At 42.1% G+C, this 24,023-nt stretch overlaps 1 protein-coding gene across 1 annotated transcript in view; it reads left to right on the forward strand.

The window, feature by feature from the left end:
• Positions 1 to 16,461, forward strand: part of Lrp6 (LDL receptor related protein 6) — a 125,139-nt gene extending 108,678 nt beyond the window's left edge. Inside the window, exons 18-23 of the mRNA XM_075982513.1 lie at positions 2,127 to 2,363; positions 4,294 to 4,404; positions 7,744 to 7,974; positions 9,070 to 9,206; positions 10,176 to 10,273; positions 13,455 to 16,461. Coding sequence (XP_075838628.1) covers positions 2,127 to 2,363; positions 4,294 to 4,404; positions 7,744 to 7,974; positions 9,070 to 9,206; positions 10,176 to 10,273; positions 13,455 to 13,749 — 1,109 coding nt within the window. The 3' untranslated portion in view covers positions 13,750 to 16,461. The remainder of the gene's footprint in view (positions 1 to 2,126; positions 2,364 to 4,293; positions 4,405 to 7,743; positions 7,975 to 9,069; positions 9,207 to 10,175; positions 10,274 to 13,454) is intronic.
• Positions 16,462 to 24,023: the final 7,562 nt, after the last annotated feature.

Here is a 24,023-nt window from a genome sequence, read left to right on the forward strand (position 1 = left end):
CCCTGAATTTAGGAGGCTAAGCCAGGATTAATGTGAGTTTGAACAAGCTTGGACTACAAAATGAGACATTGCCTCAACCCCCACCCCCAACTTTGCTCTTCACCTGACGATGATTTTTATTGTTGTTATTATTGTTTGAGACAAGATCTCTTTATGTACCCCATCTGACTACTTGTAAACTTGAAATCTTCAGTCTCCCAGTTGCCAAAATTGTTTATGGACAGCACCATGCCCAGCAGTGCCCATCTAGTTATTTTCTGTAGATTTTATATGACATTTTATAGTTTCAGAACTTAGTCCTTTGTAAGTTAGAATTCCATTCAGAAGTTCCTAAAGGGGCTTGAGATGGTTTGGTACTTGCTGCTCTTTCAGAGAAGCCAGATTTGTTTTCTAGCCCCTATAGTAGTGCACTGACATCTGTAACCACAGGTCTGGCGTAGCTAATACCCTGGCTTCCATGGACTCCAGGAAACTGTACATACTTAGGTGCAGGCACCCACTCATACCTAGAAAATGATTTTGGCCTCTTTCATTGTGCAGTATCAGAAACTCACATTTGTTAGTGCTCACCCTCACAAGAAGAATCTGTGCGTGCTACTGAACTGTAGTTATTCCGTGTTACATCCAGATTTTCTAGAACTTGAATCTCTGATCCCAAGTTCCTGTTTTATGATTAGCTATAAAACCAGACATTGTTTTTATTTGGTTTGTTTGTTTGGTAATAGCCCATTCAGTTTTTTGTTAAATTCCTGCGAAACACCTGAGTGTGAGTACAGCTTCCCTATAGCTCATTTTTTTCAGATAAAAACGGTACTCCATTTTGATTTATGTTTACGTGTGAGCAGATGCTTGCCTATTAAAACCAGCCTAGTTAGATCCTGCTTAGATGTGCAGTGTGAACTTAACATATACCTCAGTTTTTCAACAATAATGAACTTGAGATTTGACTTTTTAACAATTAACATTTCACCATGAGCCCTTTTCATGTGCCTCCACAGTGCTGGGATCCCAGGGGTATGCTATCAAGACCATCAAAAGCACTCCTAAGAGAAACTGGCCTTTTTTGCTCATTAAAGTCGTGGTTTCTTGGCTGTGTGGCTTATGGGGACTCCTACTACTGTGGAACAACTGCCTTGAGTCTTCTAAGGTCCCTGCAGTTTACCCACAATTCCTTCTGTAGCATCAGTGCAGATGTGAAAAATGCAAATGCTACTTTAGAGTTATTACAAGCAGTTCTCACCTGTTTACTGCTCTGACTGGGACCTGGGGCAATGGAGCTGATAAATGAGGCAGACAAAAGTCTTATGCCGTGGCCAACTTTATTCAGAGATCAGACAATTTGTACTCCAAGGGTTAATAGGAATCGCATGGGTAAAGTGTCCAATCACAAGGACAAGGCCACAGACGACAGACAAGCCACATGTGGCCGAAACATTTTTCCACAGAGGCATTTAAACAAATAACAATAGCCAGTTCTAATGAACAATCTGAAGTAAACTCACTCCTATCCACTACACCGGGGAAGGGCACAAAAACACATTCCAAGAACAAACTGATGTTTTTGAGGAGACAGCTCACAAGACTCTTGTCTTGTTTTCTGGACGTTTTCTCACCAGTAGTTAGAGTTCCACTCAGTGGACCCAGTGAAAAGAAGTAATAGAGATCTTCAGGGGGTTGTGAGCAGGCTTAGAGCTTGGAAAAAATGTTCATTCTAGGCTAACTTTAAAATGCTTGGAAGTGAGTTCGAGACCAGCCTGGTCTACAAGAGCTAGTTCCAGGACAGGCTCCAAAGCCACAGAGAAACCCTGTCTCGAAAAACCAAAAAAAAAAAAAAAAAAAAAAACATTCTATTTAAAAAAAAAAAAAAAAAATGCTTGGAAGTTGGTAGTCATGATGATCACTCCTGGTGGTGTGTGAGGTCATTCCTGTTCGGACTGTAATTACAAGAAAATATGTCAGTGTTTTTATAGCTTATTGCCTCTGAATGACTGATTAGATGAGTGGACTACAAATCCTCTTCATTGTAAAATGCTCTGTTTATTTTTAATGAGCTCCACTTGGCTATACATATTTGTACCTATGCGTGACCACTGTTCTTGTCATTCTCTCCCCATGTTCATTTGAAGAACCTCCAACATGTTCTCCTCAGCAGTTCACTTGTTTCACTGGGGACATTGACTGTATCCCTGTGGCTTGGCGGTGTGATGGCTTTACTGAATGTGAAGACCACAGTGATGAACTCAATTGTCCTGTGTGCTCAGAGTCTCAGTTCCAGTGTGCCAGTGGGCAATGTATTGATGGCGCCCTTCGATGCAATGGTGATGCCAACTGCCAGGATAAGTCAGATGAGAAGAATTGTGAAGGTATCAAGAATTCCTTGATGCTTGCTTTATACTTTCTTTGCATCAAGTTATTTGAAAATTGTTTCTTCTCAGCAGATTTGGTTTTATATTTATGGCATGAACATTATACATGTTGCTAATTATTTGAACCATTTGATATATATAAGGTCCTGCAAATTAATGTGCTCATTTTGCTACTTTATTGAAATGCCCGGGTGGTGAATATCTTTTTTTACTTTTTGTGGCTGTGATAAAACATTATGACCAAGGGCATCTTTAAAGAATAAAGAGTTTATTTTGGCTTAAGCTTCCAGAGGGAGAGTCCATGAAGGCAGGGAAGCTGGGAGATCACTTTGTCTACTTCAAGAAACCAAGCAGAGGGAGCGAACTGGAAGTGGGTGAGAGTGTAAACTCAGAAAGTCCATCCCCAGTGATGTACTTCCTCCAGGAAAGCTGCAGCTCCCATAATCTCCCAAAACAGCTCCACCAACTAAGGACCAAGTGTTTAAATATGTGAACCTGTGATGGGGTACTGCTCATTCAAACCACCACAGTGGGCATTTTTATAAAGAAAAGAGGTCTATTTAGATCATAGTTCTCCAGTGTCAAGGGCATGTTATAGAATATTACTTTAATTACGTAAAGTTGAGTTACATTTGTTTATGTTGCAGGATATTACTTTAATTATGTAAAGGTTTGTTTGTGCTGCATTTGTTTAATGATGTAAAGATGTGTTGCTTTGCCTGCCTAAGGCACCTAATTGATCTGATATAAAACTGAACGACCAATAGCTAGGCAATAGAGGGGTAGGCGGGGCTGTTGGGCACAGAGAATAAGTAGGAGGAGGAATCTAGTCTCATGAGGGGGAGAGAGAGAGAGTCTCCCGGGGCCAGACATGGAATAGGGTATACAGAATGAAAGAAAGATAAAAGGCCCTGAGGCAAAACATAGATGAAGGGGAACAGGTAAAAGTTTAAAATTGCTAGCCAGAAGCAAGCCTAAACTAAGACTAAGCATCTATTGTTGGTAATAAGTCTCTGTGTCATGGTTTGGGGGCTGGTGGTCAGAGAAAGCCTGCTACCAGGGCATGTGATGGCTTTGGTTGGGCTCTGGTGAAAATCTCGTGGCAGGTGGCAGCACAGTAGTGGGAGCACTTGGGAGATTATACCCATGTCTCAAGAAGCCAGAGTGAGAGGAGGTGTCAAGGGTTTTTGTTCTTTTAAAAATGTGTGGGTAGGGGGCTGGAGAGATGGCTCAGCGGTTAAGAGCATTGCCTGCTCTTCCAACTGTCCTGAGTTCAATTCCCGGCAACCACATGGTGGCTTACAACCATCTGTAATGAGTTCTGGTGCCCTCTTCTGGCCTGCAGACATACACACAGACAGAACATTGTATCCATAATGAATAAGTAAATAAATATTTTAAAAAAATGTGTGGGTAGCTTGGTGGTGGTGGCGCACGCCTTTAATCCCAGCACTCGGGAGGCAGAGGCAGGCGAATCTCTGTGATTTTGAGGTCAGCCTAGTCTACAAGAGCTAATTCTAGGACAGGAACCAAAAAGCTACGGAGAAACCCTGTCTCGAAAAATCAAAAAAAAAAAAAAACAAAAAAATGTGTGGGTATTTTGCCTTCATGTTTGTCTGTGTACCTGTGACCCTAGTACTTGAGGAGGCCAGAAGAGGATGTCAGATCTTGGAGTTAGAATTATAGATGGTTATGAGCCTCCATAGCTGCCAGTGCTCTTTAACCATGGAGCCATCTCTCCAGCCCCAGGCTTGCTCATTTATAGCAACAGGTTTTCTTAAGAACTGACTCAGGGTACATGGAGAGCTCCCGAACACATTCTGTGTCTAAGCCTGATATGTTTTTAGAGTGTATTTAGAAGCATTTGAATCTTGATAGAATTTTTCTTTACACTGTGCTAAAAATAAAACTCTGCTTTTTTTTCTAGTGCTTTGTTTAATTGATCAGTTTCGCTGTGCCAATGGCCAGTGTGTCGGAAAGCACAAGAAATGTGACCACAACGTGGACTGCAGTGACAAATCTGATGAGCTGGACTGTTGTAAGTAGGAAGGGAGCTTGTAAATTGTTCTCAAGGGAGAATTTGAAAAATACCTTGTAGCACAAACTCTAACTGTTGTTAATAATAAAACCTTGGAGTCAGCTATTGGGGTGAAAGATGAGAGAAGCAGTGCAGCAGCCACGAGAGACCTTTCACCTCCATCAGTGCTCAGCCTGCAAGAGCAGCTCTGTCTCCGAGCCCTCAGACCGCATCTCCAGACGGCCCTGAGCTCCTCTCTTCACCCACGGCACTCCTGTCTCCACCTCGCTAGTGCTGGAATTAAAGAGGCGTGTGATCCCAAGTGCTTTTGACTGGATCAGTTCGTAGCCTAGGGTGGCCTTGAACTAGCAGATCTGTCTGCTGAGTCCTGAGATCAAAGGTGTGCCACCACTGCCTGGCCTCTCGATCTTCAGGCAATTCAATCTTCAGGCAAACTTTATTTGTTAAAACACAAACGAAATACCACTACATTACCCCCCCCCTTTTTGTATTTTACTTAAAATCCAGATTTCCATATGTAGAACACTTATACTAGTTATTTGTGCCAGAGATATTTTCTGTTTTGCTTTTAATAATTGTTTAAGGGCAGTAGTTTCTTTATGCAGAGAGATAGTAAAATACTAGGAAAAAACAAAAAACATTGCTCTGCCACAACTAAAGTCACAAAATTCTCAGATAATTTACATACATGGAAATTAATTGCTAACCCGAACTTCAGTCTGAACATTAGTTGTGTTTAACTGTTTTCTTGAAGTGTTTCTACCAGTTTCTCAGGCTCTAGAATTTAAATGCTTTCTTCTTCCTCCTTTCTTGCCTTCCTTTCTCCCTCATTGCCTCCGTGACTGCTTGCCTGCCTCTCTTCTTCCCTTGAGCTAGCCCCCCCCTCCCTCCACGAATGCCAAGCTGTAGCAACCACATAAGCACTAGCACAGAGGAGGAGGCAACCAACGTTTTAGGAATGAAAATGGAGTACATGAAGGAAGCTTCTTAGAAAAACGACATTTGAGATCGATGTTGATGAATGGAAGTGTGGTTTCTGCAGATAAGTAGAGAAGCTACATTCTGTTTAGAGCCAGGAAGGTGTAAAACCAATCAACTTTCTGGAACTGCTGTGAGTAAATAGGATTGCTGTGTTAGCTGTGTCTTGGGTGTGTCACCAGATACTCCACTCACAGTTCAGAATCACTGATATTTCTAAGAACAGGCTAGGGTGGGAACATGAAAGCCAAAGCTATAAAACGTGTTAGAGGTAATAGGATTGTGGGCAGGGACATCTATTAGGCTGTTTGTTTTCAAAGTTTTTTGGACCACATCAAAAGAAGTATAAAGGTGAGATGCATATGTAGAGAAACAGGTGTCCTGCGATGGCTTTTATGCACATGAAGTACACTACATCTTGATTTTTCTGTTTCCTTTATTTTAAATGCTGGTTATAACCCACTAAATTGTTTCTCCCATCTTCTAATAGTTGCAGTCTGTAATTGAAAATGCTCAGGAGGCTTTTGTGGTTCTGACTGAAGATGATCTAGATCAGGAGAAGCAGAAAGGCTGGGAAAGGAAGGCTGGGTTCCCATTATTGCAGAGACAGAAGGGTTGGCAACCACTTAGATACAGTTGGCAATTTTGAGTTGACCCACAGGTACCTCACAGTGTAACTGGGGTCATTAACCAGGATTTGCAGCAGGAACTAAACACTGAAGTACCATAACATTTGCGGTGTAGGAGAAATGCTTGGTTAATGCAGTGCTGGTTGCTGTCTCTGTTTTAAACTTAAATGGCTTTCACAGGCATACACTTTACAGCTTGCCAAGGCCATGCCAGTTTTTATTGTTCTTAATTGGTCTACCCCAGTTATTATCTGTTTTACCTCTGGATCTGGGAGAGGTGGTGATGATGGTGAGCTCAGTTTGGGATATCTTACATTAAAAGGTAATGATGGGCTGTCCCATTAATACTGTTAGGAAATTGGTTGAGTAGGTCTATGGCTCAGGAAGATATTTGGCACTCTTTAGATTATTGATGGTAATTAAAGCTATGATAATGGATGAAATCTCCTGAGAGTAGAGGAGGAAGTAAGTAAGTAGTAATAAATCAGGGAGGCATGCACAAATAACAGCAGGAATAAACAGAGCTAGTAAGTAGGGCGGAGCATGGCCATAACACTCATGATCCCAGCGCTAGGGAGTCAGGGGAGGGTCAAGACTTCAGCTATATAGCGGGATTGAAGCCAACCTGGACTAGGTGATACCCCGTATCCAAAAAATAAACCAATAGTAAAACTAGGAAAGTGGTATCTTCCATAGTGAGCAGAAACTGTTTAAAAGAAAGCGCAAGCCCAATCTGTTGACCATGCAGAGAGGTCTGTGAGATGAAGAGTCTCTTGAATATGGCAAATCGGAGAGCTCTTAGCCTTTGTGGGCCATTTCCCTGCAGTGGTGAGGGAGGAAGCCTGCCATTGGCAGTGTGTCCCGGAGACCAGCAGTGTGGGGTAGGAATGTCAAGAAAGGGTTATTCTTTCCTGAAGTTTGGCACTGGGGAGGAATATCAAGGCATAGAAGAGAAAACAGAAGTGATGGTAGCTGGCAAGGACTGAAGAGAGCATGCGCTTTAGATCCTACATGCTGAGTTTGGGGCTGATGGCCACAACAGGCAACTTAGTGCTGTCATTGATGAGTTTAGCTACATGGATGGGAGATTTAACAGAAAGCAGAAAGTGTTTTAAAGGGTCTTCATTATGAAATTATCTATGGGTGAACTAGTCAGAATGGAAGAATTCTCCCTTCTTAATAATAAAGTGGGCACTTCTTGCTCTTTCTTTTCATGTCTTCTGCTTCTTAAAGACTCAAGTAGCCAGGAATCCAGGAAGGTAGGTGTGCTGGGCAGGATCCTTCTCCAGTTCTCTGGCCTTGCTGAGTCCTCTTGTAGTCAAGTTAGAGACCTGTGTGTATGCTCTCAGGCAGCCAGGGCTCTGAGGACAGTGGAGGTTGGATCTAAGTGCTTAACTCGTCTGCAGTTCACAGACGGCTCCTCTAGACCTAAGTGGCACTAGTTCCAGCTGCCTTTGGCTTCTCCACTATTCCACAGAGAACATTTTGGTGACTTCTCGAGGCCTGTCTCTTCAGTGATACTTCTTGGTCTGTTGCTGTCATTTAACAGCAGCTTCTTTAAATTTATTTAAATTAATGATGCCATTTAATTCATATTTTTATGTGGTGTGATATATATTTATGTAAACTATATATAGTTTGATTTATCAACATTTTTATTTTTGCATTCTTTTATTACTATTTTGAATGTATAGTTGTTTTTCCATTAGATAACTAGTATTTTCCATTTTAGATCCAACTGAAGAGCCAGCACCACAGGCCACCAACACAGTCGGTTCAGTTATTGGAGTAATTGTCACCATATTTGTATCTGGAACCATATACTTTATCTGCCAAAGGATGCTGTGTCCTCGTATGAAGGGAGATGGGGAGACTATGACTAATGACTATGTGGTTCATGGCCCAGCTTCTGTGCCCCTTGGTTACGTTCCTCACCCAAGCTCTCTGTCGGGATCTCTTCCAGGTAAGTGAAGGCTAGTTTGTGAGAATTTGTTTTTGTCCAGTTTAAGATCTAAAAAAAATTACTGAATTTCCATTGTGGAAAAAGGACGTGCCTAGGATTAAAAACTAGATTACTTTGGGTTTAAGAACTTGTGAGAGTGAACTTTTTTTTTTTTAATTTCTACACTGTCTCTCTATACAGAAAGACTTAGGTATAACTTTGCCAGCTTCAGGCCTCTGACTGCGTTGTGGGGCTACACTATATTGAAAGCAAGTCAGCCAGTGCTTTGGTGAACACCTACAATTTAATTTCACCACTGGGGACCTGAGGCTATTGACTCTAAGAGTAAAGGAGTCCAAAGACAGATCAGTTTGCTTTCCACAAACAAGGATTTTGGAAATAGCTGGTTGACAAGGAAGGAATATACTCCCTCCACCTTCTCCTGATCTAATATGGTGACAGTGGTGTGAGGTTGGTTAAAACACTGAGTCTGTTGAGCAGTAAATCTTTTCCCAGTGTTTTGTGGTACCTTTGATGAAAAGAATCTTGCCTTTTAATGAATATGGAGGAGATGTCTGACCTCTGAAAATAGGAATTTACTGTGGTTGTGACTCTCAAGTAAACAGCTGCAATATTTCAGCTGGTGAATGGTGATACTCCCCTGTTGCCGTCCCTATTTCCAGTAAGTGGAAATGGAAACTTACTTGGACAAGTAGAACCTTCTCTTAGCATTAGTAGTCTGGAGTGTCTTTGTGCATCAGTTCCTGTCTTTAGAAGGCTTTGCTTTCTCTGGAGCTCATCTGTTGGTTTAATCTACCCTGGTCCACAGTCTTTATCCTCAGTCCTTTCCTTAAGTCTTCTGGGACAAACTCTCACTCTGCTGGGCCCTATTTCCTCTGACAGGCCTGGGTGGGAGCGGCTTGGCCTTATTCGAAGCCAGCTCTGAATGGGGCTTTCACTTCAACATTCGTTTCTCTTCTCATAAGCTCTTTACAGATATTATTAGGAAAAGAGGGCATAAATCATTTTAGTTGGGCTGCTTGTAACTTCCATGTTGATTAGTTATTTCATAGATCTTTGTAGATGTTACTCAGCTTTCATTTTCATCTCCTTCAGGAATGTCTCGAGGAAAATCAATGATCAGTTCCCTCAGTATCATGGGGGGGAGCAGTGGGCCTCCCTATGATCGAGCACACGTCACAGGAGCATCGTCAAGTAGTTCTTCCAGCACCAAAGGCACTTACTTCCCTGCAGTAAGTAGTCTGCTTTTGCTTTGTTTGTTTTTTACTGTTAAAATATATAGCATGTTAAATTAATTCATTTAAATATGGGTACTCAGTGATGGTAGTGTGAAAATAGTTGTTAATGTAGGGTTTAAGTACATAGGAGTCAGTGAGAATTTATACCACCACTGCCCTGTGCTTAAATCTTTTAAGTTTACTCTGTACTAATAAGCATAGTTGAAAACATTATAACAATTTCACTATGCAAATAAAAATTAAATCACTAAGGTACCAAACAGACTTTGGACTTTTCATTTGTAACCCACTAAAAGAAACATGTAGGTGGGGAGGTAGTTCAGTCTGTAAAATGCTTGTCTTGCATCCCCAACATCCCCAGCACTAAGATAAAAAGCTGGGCCTGGCTCATAATTCCAGAATTGCAGAGGTGGGGACAGGAGGATCCCTGGAGTGCACTGGCCAGCCCACCTAGACGGGTTAGTGCCCGCCAGGTTAATGAGAGCCTGCCTTAAAGGAGGTGGACAGCGTTCCTGAGAAGGACATTTATGGTTCCCTTTGGCCTTCAATTTGCATGCATGCATATATGCTCTTGTATCTACATGTATAAAAATAAAATTTAAGAGAAAGCACATTATAACTTAATAATTTTTCTACAGACATGGAAAAGTTGTGTTTAAAAGAATTAGAGTCTGTCAGTGCCAAACAAGCCAGTGATAGGGGTGACAGGTTTTGTTGGTTTTTGTTTTTCTTACCATTTGTTTGGGATAAAGAACTTGTGGCCTAGGAAAGGGGACCCACAGTCTTGAAGTGCTATTTAGGTAGTTGTTTTAAAAAGAATAATATGCTGATAGTATAATGGAAAAATGAAAAGATAGAAGATAGAAAAGACAGAAAGATGAAAAGATAGAAGATAAAGATTTTTTACATCTATATCTACGTAAAGTTATTGTTAGCTTAATATTTTAATTGTTTCCCTTTTAGATTTTGAACCCACCACCATCACCTGCTACAGAGCGATCTCATTATACCATGGAATTTGGTTATTCTTCCAACAGTCCCTCCACACATAGGTCCTACAGGTAAGGCATGCCTTCTTTTCCATATTCCATTTGTGAACGTACTAACCCTCAAATGAACAGACCATGATCACCAAAGAAAGATTAAGATTCTTGTCTTGGCAAGACTTGACATTATCCACCCCCAAATCCTTTCTTTTTTATTTTATATTTAAAAGAGAGTTACACAGCTGGCCTTTAGAGTAATGCAGTTAGGGACTGGGCAAGATAGGCCAGAGTTGTGAGAGCTCACAGGTAGCAGGAGTGTGGAGCATAGATAATTGAAAGAAATCAGAAGCAGTTTGGCCTACTGTAAACCTGGAATAAAAGATTTTCCATGTAGTTACATGAAATAAACAAGTCTCTGGTGTAGGAGGTCCTTCTGTCTATGTGTTGCTTTTATTGGTTAATGAATAAAGAAACTGCTTTGGATCTATAGCAAGGCAGAACTTAGGTAGGCAGAGAAAACTAAACTAAATGCTGGGAGGAAGAAGGCAAAGTCAGAAGCCATGGAGTCACCAGAGTCAGACATGCCAAAACTATCCGGTAAGCCACAGCCACGTGGCAATGTACAAATTAATGGAGATGGGTTGTGAAACATGAGGTCCAGCTCGTTTGTTGGGGGTTTCTGTCCTGCCAGATTCCCACAGCTGTTTAGCTCCAAAGAAAATCACACAGAGATCCCTGTAAGTTATAAAGCTGATTGGCCCATTAGGCCAGGCTACTTATTAGCTCTTGTAGCTTATATTAACCCATTATTCTGATCTATTTTTGCCATATGGCTCGGTACCTTTTTCAGCTGGCAGGTCATATCCTGCTTCCCAGAATACTCCTGTTCTCTTTGCATCATTTCTGCTTCCTGTCTGGTTTTCCCGCCTATACTTCCTGCCTGGCCAATCAGTGTTTCTTTAAAATATGATTGACAGAATATAAACAATTCTTTTGCACAATTCTCCATAGTTCATTTTTTGGGAATGTGGGCGTAGTATTCCAGGCTACTTCCAGCTGGTTGGGGATGCTGATAATCTTATGGGGACCTAAAGAAAATTTAGAGTTATGATCGCCTGAGCTAACGGGCCAATCAGTTTTATAACTTATGGAGATCTCTGTGTGATTTTCTTTGGGGCTTGCTGGCTATGGGATACCGGGCAGGACAGAAACCCCAACAAGCAGGCCCTGATCATGTTACAGGGTTAAATTAAGATCTAAGAGTTAGCCAATAAAAAGCTAGAGCTAATGGGCCAAACAGTGTTTTAAATAATATAGTTTCTGTGTGATTATTTTGGGTCTAAGCTAGCTGGGCAGCCGGGAACCAACAAGCAACCCTTCTTACTATAAGTCTCACTAAAGTGAATAAAGCATGTTTGTAAGTAGCAGCAGGAAGTGACCTCTGCTAACTGCGAGTGTATTGAGGAGGTCTGTTACTGTCATGTGCGCATCGCTGTTCATCTGTGTTCTGTCTGAAATGGCCCTGTCTGTGGTCCTCGTGCCCTTACCATTTGGATGGTGTTTCCTTTCGGTTGGTTTGGCCTGGGAGGACTTTGCAGTGATGGAAATAGAATGGAAACTGCCTGCAAAAATCGCTTAAGACTGAGACAGGGTTGCCTCCAACATGATTGTTTCTATGAATTATTCTAAGATTTCTTTTTATACCACAGTTTTGTTCTAAAATGCCAAAACAAAAACCGTCCTGAAAATTGAAAAACAAAACCAGAAACTAAAATGTCATTTAAAAAACTTACTTAATTCAGCTTGAAGAACATTAGGCAAAGTATATGACCGCTTTAAATCATTTCACGTCTAAAGTAGACTAAAATCTGTCAGACTTCTTTATCAATTGCCGTGATTTTGCTTAAGCTGAGATTTAACAGAATTTTGTTGATCAACTTTCTTTTTTTCCTTCTTCCTTTTCTTTATGAGACTAGAAGTTTTTAGCCTTTTCAGTTTTAATCCAGAAACTCTCCCAGGCTTTGGCTTCTGTTTGGACAGAAAGATGAAACAAAAAAGCAGAAGTGCTGTGATGTCCTGTTAGCAGTGATGGTGAAAGTCCCAGGAACCTGCTCAGTGGGGCCTCTGGGCAAGGCTGAGTGGCAGCAGAAGGCATGGGTGCCTGTCAGTTGTTTTGCCCCATTTTCTGCAGTCACTTTATTTTAGAGACAGTTAATGCATGGATCTTTAGGATAAGTATGAAATAAGAGAATCATGGCCATACGTAGAATAAATTGTAGGAAGTCATCCACAGACAAGCCAGTGTTTAGGTCAGCTCTCACCTCCATGAGTGTGCTTCTCTTCAGGTCGCTTTTCTTAGATATCCAGGTTACAGACTTACTAACTGGAGATTATTTTAAAGGGTATATAAACAAGTAGACAGTTGAATGGCCCTCTGGGCGTTTAAAGTTTGATACTCAGTTGAAACTGCATGTAGGGCTATATACCTGACCACATAGAAGTCAGATACCACAACTCCAAGTTAGAATAGTTTCCCTTTGCACATGGCAATCGTACCAGGGTGGATGTGGCTGGAGTTCAGCCTGGATTGTGCAGTAGTTTACTTTTAAAAGAAACAAGGTCTTCAGACATCATTAACTTACCTGACAGGCAAATTATGAAATGACCAAAGAGTGTTGAGTGAGAGTAGACTATAGAAGACCCATTTCCACATGCTCTGAAGCTTCTGGGACTGCTGAGATCTGTGAGTGTGAGGCGTGTAACAGGTCGGCCAAGGCTGGAGTTGAACAATAAACTGCTTGTTCTGTGTGAGCAAGGCCCTGGGTTCAGTCCCCAGCACCTGAGTGTGTCAATAGTAAAACTCTTGAGTTGGTTTGTTTTTATTCTATTTTTGAATATGATACTGGGGGTCAAACCCAGGGCCTTGTGTACAGCACGTGCATTTTAGTCTGCCTCAAGGGAGAAGAGCACATTTGGAGCTTGATTGAGTTCTCTGCTCTCCAACTCTATCCATGTTTTCGTCAATGTGCCATTGCTTCTTCATGTGTGCCGATTAAAAGCAGTGGCTTTCTGGTTGTGGTGGTCCTAGGGATTGAACCCATGGCCTCCCTGCACATGCCAGGCAAGGACTACCCACCCATACAGATTTTAACTGCAACAGCTCATAGCTTTCAAACTGGATTTATATCTCTTTGACTTCTGATACAGAATATTCTTCCATAAAACTAACTGTGCTTCTATTTTCTTCACATACTAGCTACAGGCCTTACAGCTACCGGCACTTTGCACCGCCCACTACACCCTGCAGCACTGATGTCTGTGACAGTGACTATGCTCCTAGCCGGAGAATGACCTCAGTGGCAACAGCCAAGGGCTACACCAGTGACTTGAACTATGACTCAGAGCCTGTGCCCCCACCACCCACACCCCGCAGCCAATACTTGTCAGCAGAAGAGAACTATGAGAGCTGCCCTCCTTCTCCGTATACCGAGAGGAGCTACTCGCATCACCTCTACCCACCGCCACCCTCCCCCTGCACAGACTCCTCCTGAGGAGGGGCCCTCCTCCTCTGACTGCCTCCGCCGGGAAATGTAAATACACATCTGGTTGAGATCTGGAGGGGGGGAGGGAGCTATAAAGCAGAGTGAGGCAGACCCTGTACAGTTAACATTATAAAGTGGGTGGGGTACTGGAGATATTTGTACAGAAGAAAAGGATATTTATATATTTTCTTAAAAGAGCAGATTTGCTGCTTGTGCCATAAAAGTTTGTATAAAATATAAATTTGTACTAAAAGTTTTATTTTTGCAAACTAAATACACAAAGCATGCCTTAAACCCAGTGAAATGACTGAGCACAAAGGAAACAGGGATAGCAGAGGCATCACTGACTGGGAGTGTCTGGGTTTCAATGATACCAAAAACTAAAGGAGGAGGAGAAAGTAATTCCATCTCAGAGTGGCAAACTTGGAAGCAGCCAAAATCGCCTTCAGACTAACTAACATTTTTGAGGGTCAACAAGTTAAGAAACCATGAAGGAAGGAAATTATAGTACTAATTTTGGACAAAGGGCTTTGTTTTCTCTAGGAATCCAACAGTTTCCTTAAGAAAAATAGATGCTTGTACAATCCATTTGAGTGTTGCTGTTGTAGGAGATGAGGTGTCTGCTGCAGGATGCTGTGGAGCTGGTGAGAGCCCTGCTGCTGGCCCAGTTCTTGGTAACACTAGCTGCTTTCACCTTGCTGCCTCCCCAGCAGCTTGTAGGCCATTCTGCCAAGAGCCATGATTTAGTCAAGCTTTTTAATCTGAGGAATTGACTAAATGGAATTTACTCAACAAGGGATTGATTCCAGTATATCTACTATCACCATTTGACTGAGCTTTTAAGTTGTAGGCTGTTTTTACATAATCAAAAGTTAGCCATATTATTGGTCTTCCATGATTGTTTTAATGTTCATTAAAGTGTCTTTTTACAACACTTATAGACAAAGCTTAAAAAATCACGAATATGTTATATTCTTGTAAATTAGTTTTGTATCCTTGCAGCATACAATATCACAGTGTGAAATCATTTAATGTATGTTTTTTGAGTAAAACATTTAAATGTGCTCTGGTTAGAAACAGTCTATTTAAAAAGAAGGGTTTTTTGTTTTGTTTTGTTTGTGTTGTTAGGTTTCCCTATATTAACTGTGTGGTGTTTTCACTTTCTGTGGACCAGCTTTCCTGAGCGACGTCTCCCGCATATCTCTGTTAGTGTGGTGGGAGGCACCTTCTTGGCAGGCACTGTGAATGTTTTCACACGGTCCGCAGTCTCTTCTTACCTGTGTTTCTGTGTTCTCTCTTGTCCCAATCTGGACTAAGATAATTTCACAAATGTAACAGTGTGGGTTAAATGAGAAGACTCACTGTGAACTTCTCAGCTGCAGGAACTTGAGTGGTGGAGACTAATGGAAGTCTCTTCTGAAACATGCCTGAGCTGCCGTCATGGTGGTCCTGAGCTGCTACCTCTGTCGCTGTCAGGGCTGTCCAGACACGAGTGTCCTGCTTTTTTGTTGTCTAGCGCTCCTCTGCTACAGTTGAGCTGTTTTTAACCTAGTGTGCTTTTACCTAAGCAGCTGTTGATTACTTATTGAATATATTTTTAAATTATATATTGATATGAGGCTTCTGGATTTTAGAGCCTAAGTGAAAACAATAGGAAGAAATGATTCCAGAATTTTGGCAGAGTTTAATTAACTTTTAAAAAACACAGGTACGTTTTTAAAGAGAAAACCAAATCTTTCAAGATAATGCTTATATTGGGGACAGCTTAGTCAGAATCAGGGGCACTTATCTTGTGTATAAGTAAATGGCAATCCATGCATGTCTTGAATTTCAGTCAGATAAGCATTAATTCTTCCTGTTACTGAAACGAAGTGCTCGGCGTCTAAGACAGAATGGGTCTTGAAATCACCTTCTGTGACGCGCGGGGCACTTGACGCTTGAGTGAAGATGGGAAGGTCATCCAAGACTGGGTGTCAGTTAGAATTTGAGAATTCTATGTTTACATTTTAATGTGCATCTTTATCTGGTGGGCTTCCCATGTAGAGACTTGCACTATAGTGAGCTAAGAAGGATGCTGCCTTGTTTCATCTCAGTCCAGGTGCTTGTGCTGCGATGGCAATGGCCTCTTCTTGCAAAATACAAATTTGTGTGCCAATTTGTTGAAATGATTTGAAGGCAGTTCAGGTTAATCTCAGTATCCTCTTTCTGGGGCAGCTGAGTTGTAGTGAGTACTTCTGAGAGTATTTTTTAGTGAGATGGTTGTTCAATTTGAGAAAGATAAGGATACTCAAGTTACATGGACAGTTAAGTTTAAGTAAACTATGTCGTAATTATTGAACAAAAAAATAAGGAAAAATAACCTTGTGAGAACACAAATTGGGGAAAAGGGAAAGTTTTAAATTAGGATATATCTAGATTATTTAAGAGGAAACATGAATACAATTTGATTAGATTCCATAGTTTCTTGGCTATTTGTTTTGAGCTTGTATCTTAAAGTATGCTTATTTACTGAGAGAACATTTTGTATACTGCAGCAAGCTTTTCTGCACTGCAATCTTCTATAACTAGGACTCAGACACAATTCCTCTGGGGTCCTAGTCTCCTAACCAAGGCCTAAGTAGTTCTCATGTAGGTCAGGTAAATGGGCACAGTCACAGAAAAGGCTTAAACTAGAGTTGGTGGGTAGAATATTACTGGTATTGTTCTTTTTTAAAAAAAATTTTACAATGCTTTCGTCAGTGCACACTAAGTTGTAAAACTAGCATCTACCTTAGGTGACAGTTGTCTAGGGGAAGCGTCTGTTGTCCCTCTGTAAAGGCCCATGAGTGACTGTCAGTTCATAGCTGTGCTTACTTATCAGGTGGTGTGATCAGGGTGGCTTTCCGCAAGTAAGCCTGCTTCTCTGTAAGCTTCAGAAACAAAAGTCGTCTTCTGTTCACCCCTGAAAATGCCCTGCTTTTAGTGACTGTGCCATGCTAATGTGTAGCCCTTGTGACTACAGAAAATTAACAAACTTACTTAGAATTGGATTGTAGAAAGGAATGTGGATATCGGTTGATTGGCAATATTTAAGAATTCACAAATGAAAGCCTTGCACAATTATGGGTGTGCACTAAGTCCTAAACACGTTTGTCATCAAGCATTAGTTAAAATGTCAGAATTCCTTTTAATTTCCTGGGGTTTCCTCATCCCAGACCTAAAGCAGGCCATGGGAAGAGATGTGATTTTAGGACATTGGGACGGCACTGCTTTATAATAGTGTCAAGATTTGGCTTTTGAAATCCTCAGGTTTTAAAGTCATGGACTTTGGGCCTCAAATACAAAATTACATATTAGTGGCTTAAGTGGTTCGCATTGTGGATCCTTATTCTCAGGATCTTTCTCTGGCTGCACGGCTCATTGAATTCAGCGTACACCTGAGGAGAGGGGAGGCGGATGCGCTGGTTTATCTCAGTGACTTAGAATCAAGTTACCGGCTCTGTCCTCACCTCAATGAAAGGGAGCTTTACCGTTGGTTCACAGGCCTTTATAGACCATTCTTTATTTTATCCCTAGGGAATTTTTAGAATTACAGATTGATTGCACTCAGAAGCAGAGTATGGGCCCAACATAACACTAATCATTGGATTCTCCATCATCACTTAGCGTTTGTCCAAAGTCAACACCAAAGAGATAGAGAACATGCTTTTGCTTAACTGTCCATTTGGGCTTTGTTTGTTTATCCACTTCATATAGGAAAGTTGAGGGGTGGTATAGCTATAGATCCGTGTGGATATGTATCTATATCAGTGCCTAAATAGAGCACTTAGAGGAAGTTAGGCAAGGAGAGTGATTCCATCCGAGTCTGGTGAGGGGAGGCCAGAGAAAGAGGATACGAGAGGCCGAACTGGACTGGCCTCGTTGCAAGTGAAGGATCTGGTGCTGCTTTCGGGTGTTTGTCCCTTAGGAGTCTAAACTTTTTCTTAAGCTTTAATCTTTGTCATTGTCTTAAGTCAGCTGGTGTTTCTTGTACATCGACTTTGGTACGATGGTGCTTTGCAAGGATGTATTTATATTATAATGGCCAACATTTGGTCAGCCCTTGTCCACTTACTCACCCCCTTTTGTAAAATAAGTGCTTTAATTATAAATTGTATAAAGGTACCTTGTATAAACTCCCTTTTGATTATTACAATAAGCTGAATTGTAACAAATGAAATGTTGATTTTTATAATAAAACCATGGAAAAATCATTGAAAAAGTGGAACTATCATTTATTTACTCCAAGAAATAATGAAAATGGTTATGCTTTGTGTGAAGAACTGAAGACTGTTGGCTAATTCAGGGCTGAACTGTGTGCCTAGAACTCTGGAGACCTCCAGGCTCTTCTGCACTGCCGTGTTCTCGCTGATTATGAATGACACCCTAAAGTGGTGTTGCTTTTCCTGGTGTGGAGCCTAGTGTGATGTTGCCTGAGAGATTTGTGGAGCTAAACCAATGAGGATGCCCGTACCAGGTCCCACTGAGTCTCACTTTGCTGTGAATGGAGAGGGGCAGGTTAAGTGGAAGCCACGTTCTAACATAAGGCCACGTCAGATGCTCTTGATCTTGAGAGGAGTCTTATCATCTCCACTTGTCCGTGATGAGGAAGGAGAAAAGGCCAGCCACATAGGTCACAGTGTTTCCAGTAAAAGGGAGGAAAGAGCCACAGCTTCCCTTGAACTTGATGTGGTCTCAAGAATGGTGAAAAATCATGTGTATCTTGGTCCTCCTTTGCCAAATCATTTATACAGTTCTCTTAATTTGAATTCATTTCCTTGGAGCTTGTGTAGTTCCTGTCAATGTAACTCAGGATGAATTGTAGCTAGTGCTCTCTCTGTTATTTACACCACTATGCAATCTACACATTGGAATCATTCTGGAAAGTTTTCTCGAGATTTGCTCTTTCAAATTCAGATAGAGTCAAAGCAGAAAATTGATCTTCCCCATACAAAGGCTAAAATGAAGGATAATTTTATTAAAATCTGGCCAGCATTGACTGTGTACCAGGCACTATGCCGAGTTGTCCCGTTACCACATACAAAAGAAATCAACTAGTTGATGAATAAACTTCATAGGAAATGTCTTTTGGAGGATGGAATTCTCCACTGTAAAATTTCAATTAAAAAGGTCAACAGGTTGTCAGTGTAGGGAAGGGTGAGACTGGGACCTAGTTCTGCTGTTGTATCATGATGGGTTGTCTTATTTTTCTATTGCTGTGCTAAGACACTGAGATCAAGGTAACTTTGAGAAGACTTTTTTGGGGGGCCCCCAGTTACAGAGGGTGAGTCCATGGTCGTCATGGTGGGTAGCACGGCATCTACAGGTAGGCGTGGTGCTGGAGCCGTAACAGCCTACAGCTGGATCCACAAGCACAAGACACTGGGAATGGCTCAGAGTTTTGAAGTCTCATAGCCTGCTTCCAGTGACACATGTCCCCCAAGACCGCCCCTAATCCTTTCCAAACAGTTTCATCAACTGGGGACCGGGTATTCAAATATCAGCCTAGGGGAGTCATTCTCACTCAAACTATCACCGTTGTTAAGCTGTGTCTGGACACGTTTGTTTTTATAGATTTTCTTCACACTGGGGAGAGTGGTTGTTCTTAGTAGACCAGGCTGACTTTTAATGCAGAGGTTCACCTGCATCTGCCTCCTGGATGCTGGGTAAAGTGTACATCATCAAGCCTGTACCCGCATGCCTGGCTCCTAAGATGCCTTAGTCTGCTTCCCATAAATGTTTCCATTCAGTTTATAACTTTCTGGTTTTGCTGTTTTTTATTCTTTGAAAATGAATCATACAAAAGTATGCTTAATTTTTAGATATTCTGGGCATTTTCCAGTGTTTTTGTTATTTTAAAATTCAGTTCCATAAAGGTCAGATTTAATCCTTTTAAACTTTTTGAGACTTGTTTTATGGGCCAGACTGATGGCAGTGGGAGGTCTTGAAGAGCGTGTGTACTGTGCTGTGGGCCTAGCTCTAAAAGTCAGTGGGATCCCTCATGTCTCCTGTATCGTGATGGGATTTCTATCTACTGTTACCGAAAAAAAGCAGCAGTCTCTAAGCTCCCCTCTGGCTCTACGTGTTTCATCTTTTCTGATAGTTTCTGCCTACACATGACAAAATAGTTAAATTCTCATAACTTTTCACCCTTCAGCATCATGCAATGCTTTTCTGCCCCTGAATTTTTTGACTTGAAAGTCTACTTGTCTGAGAGTAATATCGTAGCTTCCTTGTTAGTCCTGTAAGATTTCCTGTCCTTTCGCTTTCCACCTCTTTTGTGTATAGATTAAAAAATTAAAGATAAATAGCCATTTTTATGGCTCAGGAGGTGAAGGCACACTTGCTTTGAAGTCTAAAGACCAGAGTTTGACCAACGTGGAGAGAACCAACTCCCCTGACATACTCATTAAATAAGTGAAAATTTTAGCCACACATGTTTCAATAGGGGCTTTATTCTTTGATTTTTGTATGTTTGTTTTGAGACAGGGTCTCACTGTGTAGCCTAGGCTGCCTTGGAGCTCACTGTGTAGACCAGGCTGGCCTCAAACTCAGAAATCTGCCTGCCTCAGCCCAAGTGCTGGGACTTGTTTGTTTTGCTTTTTCAAGACAGGGTTTCTCTTCATAGCCCTGGCTGTCCTGGAACTTGCTCTGTAGAGTCTATTCTTAACTACTTGTTTCTTCCCTTTAGTGGAAATTTTTGGCCATATCTAAAGCAGATGTCATTGTGACTGCCTACCATCTCTCCTTCCTAAGCTCTCCTCACCTCTGAGACGGAGCTTCACTTTGTAATTCAGGTTATAGCTTCCTACATAGTCCAGGCTGCTCTGGAACTCAAATCTTTCTGCTTTCACTTCCTGCGTGTGGCTACAAGTATGTTGCATAATGTCCAGCCTTTAGTCCGGTGGTTCTCAACCTTCCTAATGCTGTGACCCTTTAACATGGTTCCTCGTGTTGTAGTTACCCCCAACCATAAAATTATTTTTCTTGCTGCTTAATAACTAATTTTTCTTCAGTTGTCAATAGTAATGTCAATGTGGCTTGCAGGATATCTGTGTCCATGTGTCTGTCCTTTCTTCATTCCCTCATTGCCCCAATTAGGTCAGTCCCTGACTGAAGCCATGCAGAACTCAACACTGCGCGAGCCTGAGGACCAGAGTTTGGGTCCTCAGAACCCATAAACACTGGGTGGACCTGGTGACTCCCCTGTAATTCCAGTGCTCACATCAGAGTTACCTGAGCCACGGGTTTAGCTGGGAGACCCTGTCCCTGTGAATGACAACCTCAGGCCTCCACACACATGTATGCACTTGCCTGTGCATCCACACATGCAAATACACATACACACCACACATTTGTAAAAATAAAAAAGTCTGTTCAGAGTCTAGCAAGATGGTTGAGCCTGCCCAAGCATGACAATCTGGGTTGAGAACTGACTCCTGAAATGTCCTGTCACCGCCACATACATGCTGGGACACTCACCTGCACTCATACCCACACCTAATATAATAAAAACTTTAAAGTTCTCTGTTCAAGTCTTCACCCCACTATAGATGGATGGCTCATGCCTCTGTGGTTGGCCCCATACCCATGGGTATCACTAATTGGATTCAGGGGGTTAATAATAATTAACATACACACATACATATATATATGTATGTATTATGTATGTACACACACACACACACACACACACACACATATATATATATATATATCATCACTGTATAGTCAAAGATGCCCTTGAATGTATGGTCCTGCCTCAGCATCCTACCACACGCAGCTTATACCTTCTGTTTTGTTTAAATTCAGATCTACCTGCCTTTGCCTCCCGAGTGCTGAGATTTAAGGTGTGCACCACTATGCCTTGCCTCACATTTCTTGATGTGTTGAAAATATCTTAATTTGCATGTTTATATGACGTGTGTGTGCATTCGTGTATGCATATGCATTTGTGTGTGAATTCAGATGTGCGTGTGTCATAGTGTGCATGTGGAGGTCAGACAACCTTTGGTGGTGTTCTTCATGCTCCACATTGTTGTGAGATCGGATCTCTTGGTTGTTTTCCATTGCCTGCGTCAGGCTAGCTGGTCTGCAGATGTCTGGAAACCGTTGACTGTCTTCTATCTCTCGGTAGGAGAACCGGGATTACAGATGCTCATGCTACATGTCAGGATTTTATGTGGGTTCTAGGGATTTGAACCCTGGTCCTCATGCTTGTATTGCCAAGTGCTTTTACCCAGTAACCCTTCTCTCCAGCCCAAACATTCAAATTTTATCAACATTTAAATAACTCCCTTTGCCTTTGTAACCTTCCTGTGCTTGTGTACTTTTGTGTGCATGTACATATGTGTGTGGAGACCAGATAATGAAGTAGTATCTTCCTTAGTCAATAACTTTGGCAGGGTCTCTTCCTGGACCTGGAACTTACTGACACAGCCTCATCGGCTGGTTCCTAAACCCTGCCCTTCTTCTCCAGCCCTGGGATGACTGGTATGTACCACCACACCTGTCTACCACACGGGCAATGGGGCATTGTGCAGCAAACATTTCACGGAGCAGAAATCTGAGTGTTTGGCCTATTTCTAAAATTGGCATTCCTCCTGCCTCCTTGAATTCTCTGGAGAACGCTCCTTTCAGTAGTTCGAAGGCTCTGTGAAGCCTTGGGAGATTTTCCCATGTGTACACACTGATCTGTCCTCATCTGTAGACTCTGGACTGTCTGCAGCTTGGGGTGCTACTCCCCTCCCTACCTTTGCTGTCCACTGAAGCCACATCACCCTTGCTGAGCTCCTGCTCAGACAGACTGCTGGGCTCTGGGCGTTCCCGTCTCAGTACAGCCAGAGACTGCTTTCCATGCAGTCGTGGGCTCATGTTGCCTCTCATCTGTCAGCATTACCCGCTGCTGCGTCTTAGAAATCCTTCTTTCATTTAGTCTGCAATAAAATGAAGACTCAGGCAGGAGATGAGATCTAGTTACTGTCCCATCATCCTGACTAGAAGCTGCCTATGATTTTGGAATCACTCGGAGAATTTGTTATGACTCCGTGTATCTCGGGCCACACGCCAGTCGTACTGATTTACAAGCTGTGGCAGAGGCTGGGGTACGGTCTGCAAGCATGTGCCAAGAAGTTGCCTGGTGTCAGATGTGCAAAGTCAAACGACACAAGAGAGTTCCCGTGCTGCTGAGAAAGGCTGCGTGTGCCCAGTTCATAGGGTGCAGCGCACTAAATCCATTGTCTACAGAAAGAGTGCTTTGGATCCCTCTCGAGGAAAGACATCCAGATACAACCCCAGGGCAGCCAACAGAGAGTCCGTAAATGACGCACGGGGGAAGGGGGGAAGGCGGGGGTGGAATAAAGGAGTAAATTTGGATCCAGAGAACCCTGGGGAAAGGAGGCTGGCAGGCAAGCACATTCCAAGGAGAGAGGACGTTGTTCAGGATCCGAGGTGTGGGAATGCAGGACACATTTGGGAAATTGTGAATAGTTAGGAATGGCTAGACAAAAGACAGAGAACAGGGAGAGGTCTTCAGTGTCTCCATCTTAGATGCATAGGAGGAAATAGAGGAAGTCATTCTATGCGCTACACAGGTTAGTGACATTTTTTTTAACAGATGGGGCCCTTTCCCCCTTGATCTATCCATTCATTTTAAGTCAGACTACATTCAAGGTACCATAATCCAAAAATATGCAAGATCCTGTAATTACATTATTTTTTGAGACAGGATCTTACTATGTAGACCAGATTAGCTTGGAACTTGCAATCCTCCTGCCTCAGCCTCTCTCAAGTGTTAGAAACTCAGATGTGTACTACCATGCCTGCCCACGTGGTTATTTTTTTTCCAGTCATATCAATAACAAAAGGGCAATGGGTAACTGAGAATGGGGCTCTTTCAGCTGCACTGTGGGCCGCTCACAGTAGGAAACAGCATCCAGTTAACACTAATTAGCTCCCAGGCACCATCCTGAGGTCTTTGTGTAGGTTGACACACTTGGTCATCAAGGATATAATACACTACTGTGATAACTTATGTTTATTTTAGCAGAAAACACTTTTGGGTGGGTGCAGGGGGAGTGTTGAGACAAGGTCTTGAACTCGTTTTGTTTGTCTGGTTGGTCCCAAACGTGTGATCCTCCCACCTCAAGCTGGGGTTGCAGGCAGCTGTCTCCAGGTCCAGTTGACATGACACTCCTTTAACAGCCATCTTTCAATGCATTTATTTTATTAGTTGCCAACCATTATGCTACCTCCAGGAATACTAA

The sequence above is a fragment of the Microtus pennsylvanicus genome, chromosome 8, assembly GCF_037038515.1.
Source record: "Microtus pennsylvanicus isolate mMicPen1 chromosome 8, mMicPen1.hap1, whole genome shotgun sequence".
NCBI classification, from domain to species: Eukaryota; Metazoa; Chordata; class Mammalia; order Rodentia; family Cricetidae; genus Microtus; species Microtus pennsylvanicus.